This window comes from Nerophis ophidion, linkage group LG09, assembly GCF_033978795.1.
Source record: "Nerophis ophidion isolate RoL-2023_Sa linkage group LG09, RoL_Noph_v1.0, whole genome shotgun sequence".
NCBI classification, from domain to species: domain Eukaryota; kingdom Metazoa; phylum Chordata; class Actinopteri; order Syngnathiformes; family Syngnathidae; genus Nerophis; species Nerophis ophidion.
In genome coordinates this window covers 8,191,141-8,206,153 of record NC_084619.1, presented here as the reverse complement: position 1 = coordinate 8,206,153, position 15,013 = coordinate 8,191,141, and the positions used below count along the sequence as shown (strand labels likewise).

At 42.6% G+C, this 15,013-nt stretch overlaps 1 protein-coding gene across 3 annotated transcripts in view; it reads left to right on the top strand.

Moving 5' to 3' along the window:
- Positions 1-15,013, top strand: part of hpse2 (heparanase 2) — a 121,046-nt gene that overhangs the window by 62,591 nt on the left and 43,442 nt on the right. For all 3 annotated transcript variants that reach the window (XR_009808070.1, XM_061910206.1, XM_061910207.1), the window contains exons 4-5: positions 3,241-3,414; positions 11,890-12,061. Coding sequence is in view for 2 of the 3 variants with exons in the window: in XM_061910206.1 (XP_061766190.1) it covers positions 3,241-3,414; positions 11,890-12,061 (346 nt within the window). In the remaining variant the exon portion in view is untranslated. The remainder of the gene's footprint in view (positions 1-3,240; positions 3,415-11,889; positions 12,062-15,013) is intronic.

Here is a 15,013-nt window from a genome sequence, read left to right as displayed (position 1 = left end):
CTGCTGTGGCTGGATTCTCTGGTTCACACGACTGGCCTTTCTATCAGATAGACAGTCTGACACAATCCAGACCCCACTCTCAGCCGCACACAAAGCCCTACCACGCGTACACACGCACGGATGTCATTTTGGGTTTGACTTTCTTTTTCAGGCTCGCACCAATTGTTGAGTAGGTTCATGACAAAGCGAGAACATCACAACGTCTCAAACAGCCGCTCATTGTGTGATAGGAATGTGCAAAATAGTGTTGACACAGATTTCAAAGTGGCTAATGATTTATGACATTGGATGTAATTGTGTGTCGTTCCATCATTAAAATAGTGGCAGTTTTATATCCGCTAGATTAAGTACTTGTGTTTGTATTGTTCCCGCCTTGATGAGTGACGCTAGCAGTCCACTTAAGGTTTACCATATATCTACTTGTCGGTTTAGTCAGCTAAGTAACTCACATACACAAATGTGTATAAGCTCAGATTCACAACTTCTTCACAGCGTCTTGTCATGACTTATGTTTGACTGAGATGATATTTTCTTAGCCTGAGGGCTTTTGTAGTGTCTGCAATGGAGCACTTTCATGTTGGCCCCAAGTGAGGGTGGAGTGGTCCAGCATTGTTTTGTCTGAAGAAAGCAAATTATGCTTTGCTCTTGGCAGGCCACAAATGAGAGCTCCACTTCACTGGCCAGTAACACTATCTCCTGTCTTCAGGCTAGCAACTGATGTTTGTGTGCTCAGCCAAAACAGAAACTATAGAAAATGCTCAGTAGCAGCCTAACCAAGGATTAACGTCCATTAAAAAGATAGCTTGTTCCCAGGGAATCAAGTTATTGTTTGTCCCATTTACTCGTCGATGTATGTCAATTTTAAACATCCTGTTGAAACATGAAAATGGCATCACAATTTCACAGATTCAAAGCACTAAAACTCCCATGAGTGATAAAATTAAGGATTAAATACCTCCTTAAATTATACCTACGCATTATTCCTATGACTGATCTAGCTGCTTAATGTTACTTAAATAAATGATAAATGGGTTGTACTTGTATAGCGCTTTTCTACCTTCAAGGTACTCAAAGCGCTTTGACACTACTTCCACATTTACCCATTCACACACACATTCACACACTGATGGAGGGAGCTGCCATGCAAGGCGCCAACCAGCACCCATCAGGAGCAAGGGTGAAGTGTCTTGCTCAGGACACAACGGACGTGACGAGGTTGGTTCTAGGTGGGATTTGAACCAGTGACCCTCGGGTTGCGCACGGCCACTCTCCCACTGCGCCACGCCGTCCGTACTTTTGATCAATGGTGGGCTTTGAATATAATACCTCGGCCTTCAGTGATGTCGTACTTAGTCCAACTTGAATGTACTGTATACAGTCGTGGTCAAAAGTTTACATACACTTGTGAAGGACATAATATCACGGTTGTTTTGAGTTTCTAATAATTTTTCCAACTCTTATTTTTTTGTGATAGACTGATTGGTTCACATACTTGTTGGTCTCCAAAAACATTCATGAAGTTTGGTTCTTTTATGAGTTTATTATGGGTCTACTGAAAATGTGACCAAATCTACTGTGTCAAAAGTATACATACAGGAATGTTAATTTGGTTACATATCCTTTGGCAAGTTTCACTGCAATAAGGCGCTTTTGGTAGCCATCCACAAGCTTCTGGCAAGTTTCTGGTTGATATTTAGACCACTCCTCTAGACAAAATTGGTGCAGTTCAGCTAAATGTGTTGTTTTCCTGACATGGACTTGTTTCTTCAGCATTGTCCACCCGTTTATGTCAGGACTTTGGGAAGGCCATTCCAAAACCTTAATTCTAGCCTGACTTAGCCATTCCTTTACCACTTTTGACGTGTGTTTGGGGTCATGGTCCTGTTGGAACACTCAACCGTGGCCAAGACCCAACCTCCGGGCTGATGATTTTAGGTTGTCCTGAAGAATTTTGAGGTAATCCTCCTTTGTCATTGTCCCATTTACTCTCAGTAAAACATCAGTTCCATTGTCAGGAAAACAGGCCCAGAGCATAATACCACCACCACCATGCTTGACGGTGGGAATTGGTGTTCCTGGGATTAAAGGCCTCGTCTTTTCTCCTCCAAACATATTGCTGGGTTTTGTGGCCAAACAGCTTAATTTTTGTATGATTTGACCACAGAACTTTCCTCCAGAAGGTCTTATCTGTGTCCATGTGATGTTAAGTATGTGCTCCAATCACTCTATCACAAAAAAAATAAGAGTTGTAGAAATGATTGAAAACTCCAGACAGCCATGACATGTTCTTTACAAGTGTATGAAAACTTTTGACCACGACTGTACCTCTCTTAATACCATAGCAAATGTGTTCATGCTTTGCTTTTTCTTTCTTTTTTGTTCCTCACTTATTCGAGAAAAAAAACGTTACATACTGTAGTTGCTATCTAGCTAGCTCAACTTGTCATTTTTACAGAAAATATGAATAGTAAGACGGCTCTGCAGCACTACGGTCATCTCCACGTTAGTCATTAAGTTAAGAGAATGTTTCTATGACAGGAGTATTTTTTAAGAGCCACATTTTATGGTCAATGCAGTACATTCAACATATTACACAGTGCTAATATGACATAATATATGAGAATTTTATTATGTTTATATACCGGTACGTTAATATAAAACATTCTCTCTGCAGAATATTCACACAACCGTAGCAGAAGAAAAGATCTCTGGCAGGCATTTTCTGCACTGCTTTTGTCTTCATTGCACAATTTGGCAAGCTCAGCTGGTGTGGAATTCTCAGTTGAAGGCAAAATGTAATAGGAAACACACCAGTCAAGAGAGAGGGTCAAAAGTCAAGGTAATATTTATATTATTGTAATAACTTAAGCAGATCACATTTCAAAACAAGAGTCTGAAATGTCCAGGGGTTGCCCGTTGTTGCACTTAAACAATCAGATTACGCTGCCAGCCTCTGGTATAAAACCCTCATCCTTACTGTTGGAAACCAATGCACATAAACAGAGTAAAATATTACTTCTTGGAACTCAATGGAATTTGTTTGGGAAAATACTTTTGCTTGTCATTTGAATTTATCAATACTCGGAAAATTATTTCAATACCACAACAAAAACTGGGGGATACATCCCAAATGTCTTTCAAATGATCAAAATAAAGTGCATGCTGTACTTGTTCTTCTGATTTCAATGGATGCAAAAAAAAAAGAATCAAAGTTACAACTGCTTTGTGGGTTTCTCCCAGCCAGGTCTTTAGACAAATTGTACAACTTTGCCGACTGTGCTGGTCTGCACCTGATTCTGGGCCTCAACGCGTTGCAAAGAAATCCTGACAACTCCTGGAACACCTCTTCCACGCTGAGCCTCCTCAAGTACAGCGCTGGCAAGAAATACAACATCTCCTGGGAGTTGGGCAACGGTTAGTGCAACATTGGTTACTAAATGTATACTTTGTCAATCAACGCCTCAGTTTTATTGTGCCTTGGTTTTCTTTACTCGTTTATACAGTAAACTAGGGCTGGGCGATATAGCCTTTTTTTAATATCTCGATATTTTTAGGCCATATCGCGATACACGATATATATCTCGATATTTTGCCTTAACCTTGAATGAACACTTGATGCCTATAATCACAGAAGTATGATGATTCTATGTGTCTACATTAAAATCTTCTTCTTCATACTGCATTAATATATGCTCATTTTAAACTTTCATGCAGACAGAGAAATCACAACTGAGTCAGTTGACCAAAACTGTATTTATTAAACTGTTATTAAGCAGTGGCACAAACATTCATGTCATTGCAAAACAGAAATTGCAAGATTGTCAGAGAGATTTTAAAACAAGCTATAAAGTGCACGATGTCACTAAGATGACATATCAAAACAACACTAAATTAAAGTGCACTTTTTGTACAGAACGCCACTACAATAGTTTAAAACAGATAAAGTGCACTTTTCTGCATGATGTCACACAAGATATTTCAATAAGCGTCACATAAAAATGAGCTGCATATCAAATAGCATATGTCCTATGGCAGGGGTGTCCAAACTTTATCCACTGAGTGCTGCACACTGAAAAATCAAAGAAAGCGGGGGCCATTTTGATATTTTTTATTTTAAAAAACAATACATCCATCCATCCATCCATTTTCTACCGCTTATTCCCTTTCGGGGTCGCGGGGGGCGCTGGCGCCTATGTCAGCTACAATCGGGCGGAAGGCAATGCCCATCCATCCATTTTCTACCGCTTATTCCCTTTTGGAGTCGCGGGGGGCGCTGGCGCCTATCTCAGCTACAATCAGGCGGAAGGCGGGGTACACCCTGGACAAGTCGCCACCTCATCGCAGGGCCAACACAGATAGACAGACAACATTCACACTCACATTCACACACTAGGGCCGATATTTAGTGTTGCCAATCAACCTATCCCCAGGTGCATGTCTTTGGAAGTGGGAGGAAGCCGGAGTACCCGGAGGGAACCCACGCATTCACGGGGAGAACATGCAAACTCCACACAGAAAGATCCCGAGCCTGGATTTGAACCCAGGACTGCAGGACCTTCGTATTGTGAGGCAGACGCACTAACCCCTCTTCCACCGTGAACCCCACACACATACACACACACACACATACATAGCTACATACATACACACACACACACACATATATATATATATATACACACACACACACACACACATGGAAGGCAATGTATGTGTAAAAAATATACATTTCAGCCTCCACTCAGGCTTGATCCCAGGGACTCCAAAGGGTTTTGGTCAAAAAAATATCAAAAATGTGTCATTATTTAGTATTATTATTTTTATTATTATTCAAGTTTTAAATCATTAGATACACATTGGGTCAATCTGTCAATATAATGATTTCAAAGATTTAAGTTGAATGCTCTTTTTGTCACAAAATATGCAATATTTTCACACAATAATGTTTTATATTATATATAATAATTATATATATAATTTAATAATTGGAGCATTAAAAAGGTCTAACTCATAACACCATTGAACACCATTATTATTTTTTGAGCAATGACCATTAGAAAAAAATCACACTAAAATTATTGGGGATCCAAAAGGGTGCTACTCATTAAAGTGTTAAAAAATTAATTATACATTTTTTTACTGTTTACTTTTAACACAATAATCTCAAGATCATCTTCAGATCTATCCGTCCATTATTGTTGTTTATGTTTTTTGTTTGTTCATTGTAGGCCCTTCTCTAAATAAACAGCTCAGTTTTTTATACGGCAAACACAAAATATGCAACATTTTCCCCAGAAAATATCTCAAAGTGGAAAATTTAACGCGACATAATGGGAGCTTTGAATAGGTCAATAATTCATAATGACATTGATTTTGATTCATTATTATTTTTTAAAGAAAGAAACAGCCTGCATGGCAGCTCTGTTTTATTAGAGTAAACATTGCAACATTTTCATGTTACATTTCACCCGTTTGCTCCTTTATATCACTTTTTACGTTTAAAAATGTTTTCAATCGTATTTTTAAAATGTGCCGTGGGGCCGTTAAAAAATTACCTGCGGGCCCCAAATGGCCCCCGGGCCGCACTTTGGACACCCATGTCCTATGGTGTTGATGTGGAAATAGTTACTTCGGCATTTTGTGAGTGTGGCACCAAACGGTGATGTGAACATGAAGTTTCAGGCATTCTTCATTCTCTAGCGGGGGACTTTTCAAATGATGCTACAAATTCGCAGTGCTGCTACTTTTGGTAGCAACGCTTTTGCCGTATAAATGTCCCAACATGTTCCCGCTTGAAGCCAAACCACCACCAGACGATGTTTTTCTTGGGAATTAATTTTTCCTTAATTTGTTACCAGATTTGCACCTTCTCTCTCTCTCGTATTACTACTCGCAACACACCGTTAGCATCACAGCTAATGTTACCCATGCCGCTACCTCTCTGTTTGGGAAGGGCTTGTGACGTTTCACGCGTGACGTATGTAAGAAGGTGCGTGTGTTTTAAGTGTCTGTGAGAAGGAGTGACAAGAAAGAGGAAGGAACGCATGCAGTTTAATGCCCGCAGCCAAAAGCAACTGTGTGAGAATGTATACTTGAATATCACGATATAGTCATTTTCTATATCGCACAAAGACAAACCCGCAATATATCGAGTGTATCGATATTTCGCCCAGCCCTACAGCAAATGTGCCGTATTTTCTCATTTATCGTGCTGGACTTTAATTTGCTCAAATGCAGAGTACCAAGGATTCATCACCAAAAATATCTCTAGTAGGGAACCTTTGGAAGACTTTTATCCATTTTTATCCGAATCCATTTTTATAAAATATTTTATAATCAAAAAATGTGTAGGTTTTCTTAATTTCCATCCATCCATCCATCTTCTTCCGCTTATCCGAGGTCGGGTCGCGGGGGCAGCAGCCTAAGCAGGGAAGCCCAGACTTCCCTCTCCCCAGCCACTTCGTTTTGCTCTTCCCGGGGGATCCCGAGGCGTTCCCAGGCCAGCCGGGAGACGTAGTCTTCCCAACGTGTCCTGGGTCTTCCCCGTGGCCTCCTACCGGTTGGACGTGCCCTAAACACCTCCCTCGGGAGGCGTTCGGGTGGCATCCTGACCAGATGCCCGAACCACCTCATCTGGCTCCTCTCGATGTGAAGGAGCAGCGGCTTTACTTTGAGTTCCTCCCGGATGGCAGAGCTTCTCACCCTATCTCTAAGGGAGAGCCCCGCCACCCGGCGGAGGAAACTCATTTCGGCCGCTTGTACCCGTGATCTTATCCTTTCGGTCATGACCCAAAGCTCATGACCATAGGTGAGGATGGGAACGTAGATCGACCGGTAAATTGAGAGCTTTGCCTTCCGGCTCAGCTCCTTCTTCACCACAACAGATCGGTACAACGTCCGCATTACTGAAGACGCCGCACCGATCCGCCTGTCGATCTCACGATCCACTCTTCCCCCACTCGTGAACAAGACTCCTAGGTACTTGAACTCCTCCACTTGGGGCAGGGTCTCCTCCCCAACCCGGAGATGGCACTCCACCCTTTTCCGGGAGAGAACCATAGACTCTGATTTGGAGGTGCTGATTCTCATTCCGGCCGCTTCACACTCGGCTGCGAACCGATCCAGTGAGAGCTGAAGATCCCGGCCAGATGAAGCCAACAGGACCACATCGTCTGCAAAAAGCAGAGACCTAATCCCGCAGCCACCAAACCGGAACCCCTCAATGCCTTGACTGCGCCTAGAAATTCTGTCCATAAAAGTTATGAATAGAATCGGTGACAAAGGACAGCCTTGGCGGAGTCCAACCCTCACTGGAAATGTGTCCGACTTACTGCCAGCAATGCGGACCAAGCTCTGACACTGATCATACAGGGAGCGGACTGCCATAATAAGACAGTCCGATACCCCATACTCTCTGAGCACTCCCCACAGGACTTCCCGAGGGACACGGTCGAATGCCTTCTCCAAGTCCACAAAGCACATGTAGACTGGTTGGGCAAACTCCCATGCACCCTCAAGAACCCTGCCGAGAGTATAGAGCTGGTCCACAGTTCCACGACCAGTACGAAAACCACACTGTTCCTCCTGAATTAATAGTTAATGATACAAATAATGTACTAAATACAATGATGTACCTAAGTAAGTCCCTGACATAGGGGTGAGAGTATGGGTACAGTTAAATGGGGGTGTTTTAGAGGGGTCCCAAGCACAGGGGCCCCCTCAGCTTTTGCAAAGTTTTTAGATATTTTTGCTCCCATATTATACATATAAATTATGAAAATACAAAAGAAAAACATAATTGTTGAAATGAAATTAATATAGATGGGAGGGTTCAATAATAAGATTGCTTAAATCAAATTCAGAATATCTAAGACAGGGGTGCCCCTTACGTCGATCGCGATGGACTGGTCGATCTCGGAGGGTGTGTCAGTCGATCTCAAGCCAGGCATTAAAAAATAGACATAAAAATGAGCAATCATCAATCATACCAAGACTTCACTTTCGTCAGTTGTTTGACATTCTCGGCACCCGAGGATCTTGTGAGATGACGCTGGCTGCTGCGAGCTCATATTTAAGAAAAAAATCACTAACAGGGCGGACGCAGAGAAACACATTTTATTTCTAGAGACTCCGTACCTACTGTCAAAACTCTAAAGACCGACAGCACAGTTCCTGTCTTCACCATAAAAGACCTGTTTCATCCTGCCTGTGCTAACAAAATAAGAGTCTCAGAAAGCTAGCGTGCACAAGCTAGCAAGCTACGGAGTTTGATGCCAATGTATTTCTCCCCCGCCCTCAGCGACCGCTTTCTCACTTGCTTGCCCACCCGCACAGTCACTGACGTCACTCACCTGCTGCCAGACATTAAAGGGCCACACACACATATGCTACTCTCATAACAAAGTGTTTAAAAAGGAGTATGCAAGTTGGACAAATGAGAGGCCAAATCCAACCACTTTCATGTGGTATTGGACAGAAAGGAGGACTTTTTTTTTCCTCCATTTGAAAATGCGGACGTTATCAGCACCACTGTCTAATTCCAATCAATGCAAGTCATCAGAATCAGGTATTACACCAACTTATATTCTTGTCTTCATGAAAGAAAGGAATCTGTGTGTGTTAAACATGCTTGTATTATCATTAAACACCATTAACTTGTTAACAAAAATGTCTCTTTCATTAATAAATACATATAAATTATAAACAGGAATGAGGTAGATCTCCTCGACTTGGTCAATTGAAAAGTAGCTCACCTGCAGAAAAAGTGTGAGCGCCCCTGATCTAAGACTATATACAGCGGAAAACTTCGCTTCGAATTCTTCTCTCCAAAAGTCACCCATAACGTCATCGAAGCTCTCCTTTAAACAGTCACAGCAGCAGCATTTTGAAACAAAGATGAGGCGACAAAAAAAAGATAAACATAAAATACATCTAATTGTGGCAGCATAAGAGAAGGTTAATTGTTTTGCATACGGCGTGGCGCAGTGGGAGAGTGGCCGTGCGCAACCCGAGGGTCCCTGGTTCAAATCCCACCTAGTACCAACCTCGTCACATCCGTTGTGTCCTGAGCAAGACACTTCACCCTTGCTCCTGATGGGTGCTGTTTGGCGCCTTGCATGGCAGCTCCCTCCATCAGTGTGTGAATGTGTGTGTGAATGGGTAAATGTGGAAGTAATGTCAAAGCGCTTTGAGTACCTTGAAGGTAGAAAAGCGCTATACAAGTACAACCCATTTATCATTTATTTATTTATATCATTATCCATAACTGCTGCGTTCAAAGTTACAGAGGCGTCGCTCGTGTTTAAAGACGGGGTAAACTTAACTCCCAGGAGATGCACTAACAATATTATAATCACAGTAATAATGACGTATTATTATGATTCGTATCACCCAGATTATAATCAAATCCGATGTACTGTAACCTCTACTTCACACTCTGAACTAAAGGAAAACATGACACATTTATCATCATATTTAAGTGATTAATGACAGATTGTATTATTACTTAAATTCATGTTCTGGCTACTTCGTATTGAGTTTTTGGGCTTTAAAAAAAATGTATCAACGAAACATTATTTAGTCAAATTATTTAGAGAGTTGTATGCATGTATATTTCACAATGTGATAGTCGACATAAAGACCAATTCCTGTAGCCGGATTAAAGTGTATATTTTTCTTTCCGAATATGACTTAATCAATCAATCAATCAATGTTTACTTATATAGCCCTAAATCACTAGTGTCTCAAAGGGCTGCACAAACCACCACGACATCCTCGGTAGGCCCACATAAGGGCAAGGAAAACTCACACCCAGTGGGACATCGGTGACAATAATGACTATGAGAACCTTGGAGAGGAGGAAAGCAATGGATGTCGAGCGGGTCTAACATGATACTGTGAAAGTTCAACCCACAATGGATCCAACACAGTCGCGAGAGTCCAGTCCAAAGCGGATCCAACACAGCAGCGAGAGTCCCGTTCACAGCGGAGCCAGCAGGAAACCATCCCAAGCGGAGGCGGATCAGCAGCGCAGAGATGTCCCCAGCCGATACACAGGCGAGCAGTACATGGCCACCGGATCGGACCGGACCCCCTCCACAAGGGAGAGTGGGACATAGAAGAAAAAGAAAAGAAACGGCAGATCAACTGGTCTAAAAAGGGAGTCTATTTAAAGGCTAGAGTATACAAATGAGTTTTAAGGTGAGACTTAAATGCTTCTACTGAGGTGGCATTGCGAACTGTTACCGGGAGGGTATTCCAGAGTACTGGAGCCCGAACGGAAAACGCTCTATAGCCCGCAGACTTTTTTTGGGCTTTGGGAATCACTAATAAGCCGGAGTCCTTTGAACGCAGATTTCTTGCCGGGACATATGGTACAATACAATCGGCAAGATAGGATGGAGCTAGACCGTGTAGTATTTTATAGGTAAGTAGTAAAACCTTAAAGTCACATCTTAAGTGCACAGGAAGCCAGTGCAGGTGAGCCAGTACAGGCGTAATGTGATCAAACTTTCTTGTTCTTGTCAAAAGTCTAGCAGCCGCATTTTGTACCAACTGTAATCTTTTAATGACTTAACACATTATTCATTGTCTCATAGGTTTTTACAATATTGTTACCTACATAGCTTCTCCTCATTCAATGCGTTTTCTTTATTTTCATGACTATTTACATTGTAGATTGTCACTGAAGGCATCAACACTTCGAATGAACACATGTGGAGTTAAAAAAAGGTTAAACAACTGAAAACAGGTTTTATATTCTAGTTTCTTCCAAATAGCCACCCTTTGCTCCTATCACGGCTTTGTACACTCTTGGCATTCTCTCGATGAGCTTCAAGCACACCTGTGAAGTGAAAACCATTTCAGGTGACTACCTCTTAAAGCTCATCAAGAGAATGCCAAGAGTGTGCGAAAAAGTAATCAGAGCAAAGGTTAGCTATTTTGAAGAAACTAGAATATAAAACACCTTTTTTTGTCACATACAAAACTCCACGTTTTCATTCATAGTTTTCAATCTAGAATGTAAATAGTCCTGAAAATAAAGAAAAACGCATTGAATGAGAAGGTTTGTCCAAACTTTTGGCCTGTACTGTACCTGAGTTAAAAACAGTGTCAATTCCTGCACTACTACAATAAATGGAAACAAATGCAATAATCAACGTACCTCTATCTGCTGTTTTCACTGTGCTATACAATATATTAGTTACATCTGGTGATTGTTTAACAAATAACCACATTAATAGACACAGCTGAAAATGTTTGTCCCATATTACCGGGGTTAATTGTTGGTTCACTTAAGGAGGAAAAAGTGCTTGCCCTCATGTCATCCTAACCTCCTGTCCTCAACCAAGTCCAGGAACTGCACTATACACACAAAGCTCAGTTGTTGGCCAAAAAGCTTCCACTTGCAACTGCTATGATGTTCCCTCCATGGCACTGTGACAAATGTTTGATTGGAGAACTTAAAATAGATGTGCACTTTTATGGAGGTATATTTTGTGAAGGTTGTTGCTACTTCAGCAAACATTCATAAAAGCTTGCAAGACTGCGACATAAAAACAACAGATAAATACTAATAATAATTATCGATTGGATTTATGTAACACTTTTTTTCTAGTCACCCAAAGCGTGTTACACTGAGCTATAAAAGCAATGCTCCTCATTGGAGTTGTTAGATATAAAATATTAAACGTGCACACTGTTTTCTGCCTATTGGGTCCAACCAGTTCACATGATGTCTTTGTTTTAATGATTGTCATTACAAACCCGCCATCTGTTTGCTCTGTTTTGTATTGTTCATCGTCCTCCTTTTTTGGGCTGCTGGATACAGTCTAGGAAAACAGAATAGAAAAAACAATATCACACACTTAAATCTGCTTCTTCTCCTAGAGCCCAATGCCTACCGCAGCATGGTGGGCCGCACGGTCAACAGCACCCAACTGGTTCAGGACTATGCAAAGCTACGGACCCTTCTCCAGTCCGTACGTTACTACAACCGAGCTCACCTTTATGGCCCAAATGCTGGAAGACCTCGGAGGAATGCCATCCTTCTTTTGGATGGGTGAGTCACCAAATAAAGCACTAATCGGACACACTTTGTTTAACTACGCCGCTTGAAATATGGGCAAGTGTGCAACATTTATAGAGCTTTACTGCGCTTAATATACACACACACACACACACACACAGGCTCGCACAGTTTCAGTGTTTATGGCTTTCCACTTGACCTGTTTCTGTGTCCCAGCCCAAGTTATATCATGTCAGCGTAAATGAGGTGTCACATGATTTACAATGTGTCGACACAGAGTATCACCTGCCACTTCCTCCATCAGCTTCAATTTTAATCTTCAGGATTATCTAACAAGCTTCTCAGCACTTAACTGCCGTTTTTTGGTGTGCATTTTCCTGTGAACAAATGACTAGTTCATTTCTTAGTCTCCTGTCAAACTTAGTTGTATGGGTATTATACTTTGTCTTTTTAGAGTCCAAACATATACCAAAATGCTGTCAGCTTTTCCATATAAATAAAATATAAAAACAACATGGGAACTGTTTCAATTATGTAACTATTAAGCCAAATAATCAATGTCTGAATAGTAAAATACCATATAAGCAGACAAACAGTTCCTGCCTGTTAGCAGCAATGAACAAATCTGTTTTTCTTTGAGTGAATGGAAAGACGTTACAGCTGTGACCAGTCATTTATGAGGGCTTTATAACGATGGAATAAGACATTTAAAAGTGCAGGGGAAGGAATACACTGTGTACCTCTAGGCTTTAACTATCAATGTTAAATAAACGGTGTAAACCACAACAGGCAAGGTAAAGCCCTCATAAAATCATGTGTGCAGATAAACACAGGAACAGTTTAATGTCTCAGCATATCTCAGCTTGAATCTGTCTCTTCTCTGCAGCCACCCACATTCTGACAGTTATTTGGAAGAGGGAGGGATTCGATACAAGCCTCCCTTCGTTCAAGCTACTTAGATCAATGAGGGCATTCACGACAGATGTTTGTTTCGCAGTTTAAATTCACTTGCAAATAAAAAGCTGTCAGTTTAAGCGCACACCAAGAGCTGAACGCCTGTGGATATAGGAAGATGTAGGAGATAAAGGTGAGAAGGGGAAGAGGAGAAAGAGAGTATCTTCAGGTCACCGGTGTAACATTTAACGACGAGGTGATTCTGGTATGTTTGACACTCTTTATGAGAGGTGTTCTTATGTTCTGCGCTCTTCACAAGTAATACATTGATTTAAACACTGAGCTGCTAACCATCCAAATATCCGAGCTGGAAAGACTAAACAACCCAGAGCAGCGAAAGTTGTGTGTCTGATGTTTAGAGATACACATTCTAGTGTGTCTGACAAGCTGTAACCCCCAAATAGGAGCGGCTTTCTGTCAGGCACAAGGCGGCTGCAAATACACAAACTGAAATGGATGGCGTAAACCAGGGATATTCAACTAAATTGTTTTGAGGGACACTTGGACTTGGAGAAGGCATTCGACCGTGTCCCTCGGGAAGTCCTGTGGGGAGTGCTCAGAGAGTATGGGGTATCGGACTGTCTTATTGTGGCGGTCCGCTCCCTGTACGATCAGTGCCAGAGCTTGGTCCGCGTTGCCGGCAGTAAGTCGAACACATTTCCAGTGAGGGTTGGACCTTTATTCCACTTAAATACTACAGATCAAATATATTTACCACAGTGTTATCATCAAAACTCACCTGACTGGATGAAGTCCTTGGGCTCAAATACTAGTGTTGCCTTAATAGTCCTGCTGTAGTGTGTAGCATGCTGGGAATTATCTGTGCATGTGATGGAGGAATGCACTGCACATGTGATGGAGGAATGCACAGTTCAGGGTCGACATTCTACTGAATTTGCATTAATCAGTGTCAGAGCTTGGTCCGCATTGCTGGCAGTAAGTCGGACACGTTTCCAGTGAGGGTTGGACTCCGCCAAGGCTGTCCTTTGTCACCGATTCTGTTCATAACTTTTATGGACAGAATTTCTAGGCGCAGTCAAGGCGTCGAGGGGTTCCGGTTTGGTAACCGCAGGATTAGGTCTCTGCTTTTTGCAGATGTGGTCCTGATGGCTTCATCTGACCGGGATCTTCAGCTCTCGCTGGATCGGTTCGCAGCCGAGTGTGAAGCGACCGGAATGAGAATCAGCACCTCCAAGTCCGAGTCCATGGTTCTCGCCCGGAAAAGGGTGGAATGCCATCTCCGGGTTGGGGAGGAGACCCTGCCCCAAGTGGAGGAGTTCAAGTACCTAGGAGTCTTGTTCACGAGTGAGGGAAGAGTGGATCGTGAGATCGACAGGCGGATCGGTGCGGCGTCTTCAGTAATGCGGACGTTGTATCGATCCGTTGTGGTGAAGAAGGAGCTGAGCCGGAAGGCAAAGCTCTCAATTTACCGGTCGATCTACGTTCCCATCCTCACCTATGGTCATGAGTTTTGGGTCATGACCGAAAGGATAAGATCACGGGTACAAGCGGCCGAAATGAGTTTCCTCCGCCGTGTGGCGGGGCTCTCCCTTAGAGATAGGGTGAGAAGCTCTGCCATCCGGGAGGAACTCAAAGTAAAGCCGCTGCTCCTTCACATCGAGAGGAGCCAGATGAGGTGGTTCGGGCATCTGGTCAGGATGCCACCCGAACGCCTCCCTAGGGAGGTGTTTAGGGCATGTCCAACCGGTAGGAGGCCACGGGGAAGACCCAGGACACGTTGGGAAGACTATGTCTCCCGGCTGGCCTGGGAACGCCTCGGGATCCCCCGGGAAGAGCTAGACGAAGTGGCTGGGGAGAGGGAAGTCTGGGTTTCCCTGCTTAGGCTGTTGCCCCCGCGACCCGACCTCGGATAAGCGGAAGATGATGGATGGATGGATGGATGGACACTTTTCCAGAAAGCTGACCAAACGTAATTTTATTTTGTCAGCGTGACAACATTTAGATTAGAAATATAGCTTTATCTCTGCAACAATGAAGATACATTTCTGTATTTTTATGGGCCCAACAAAA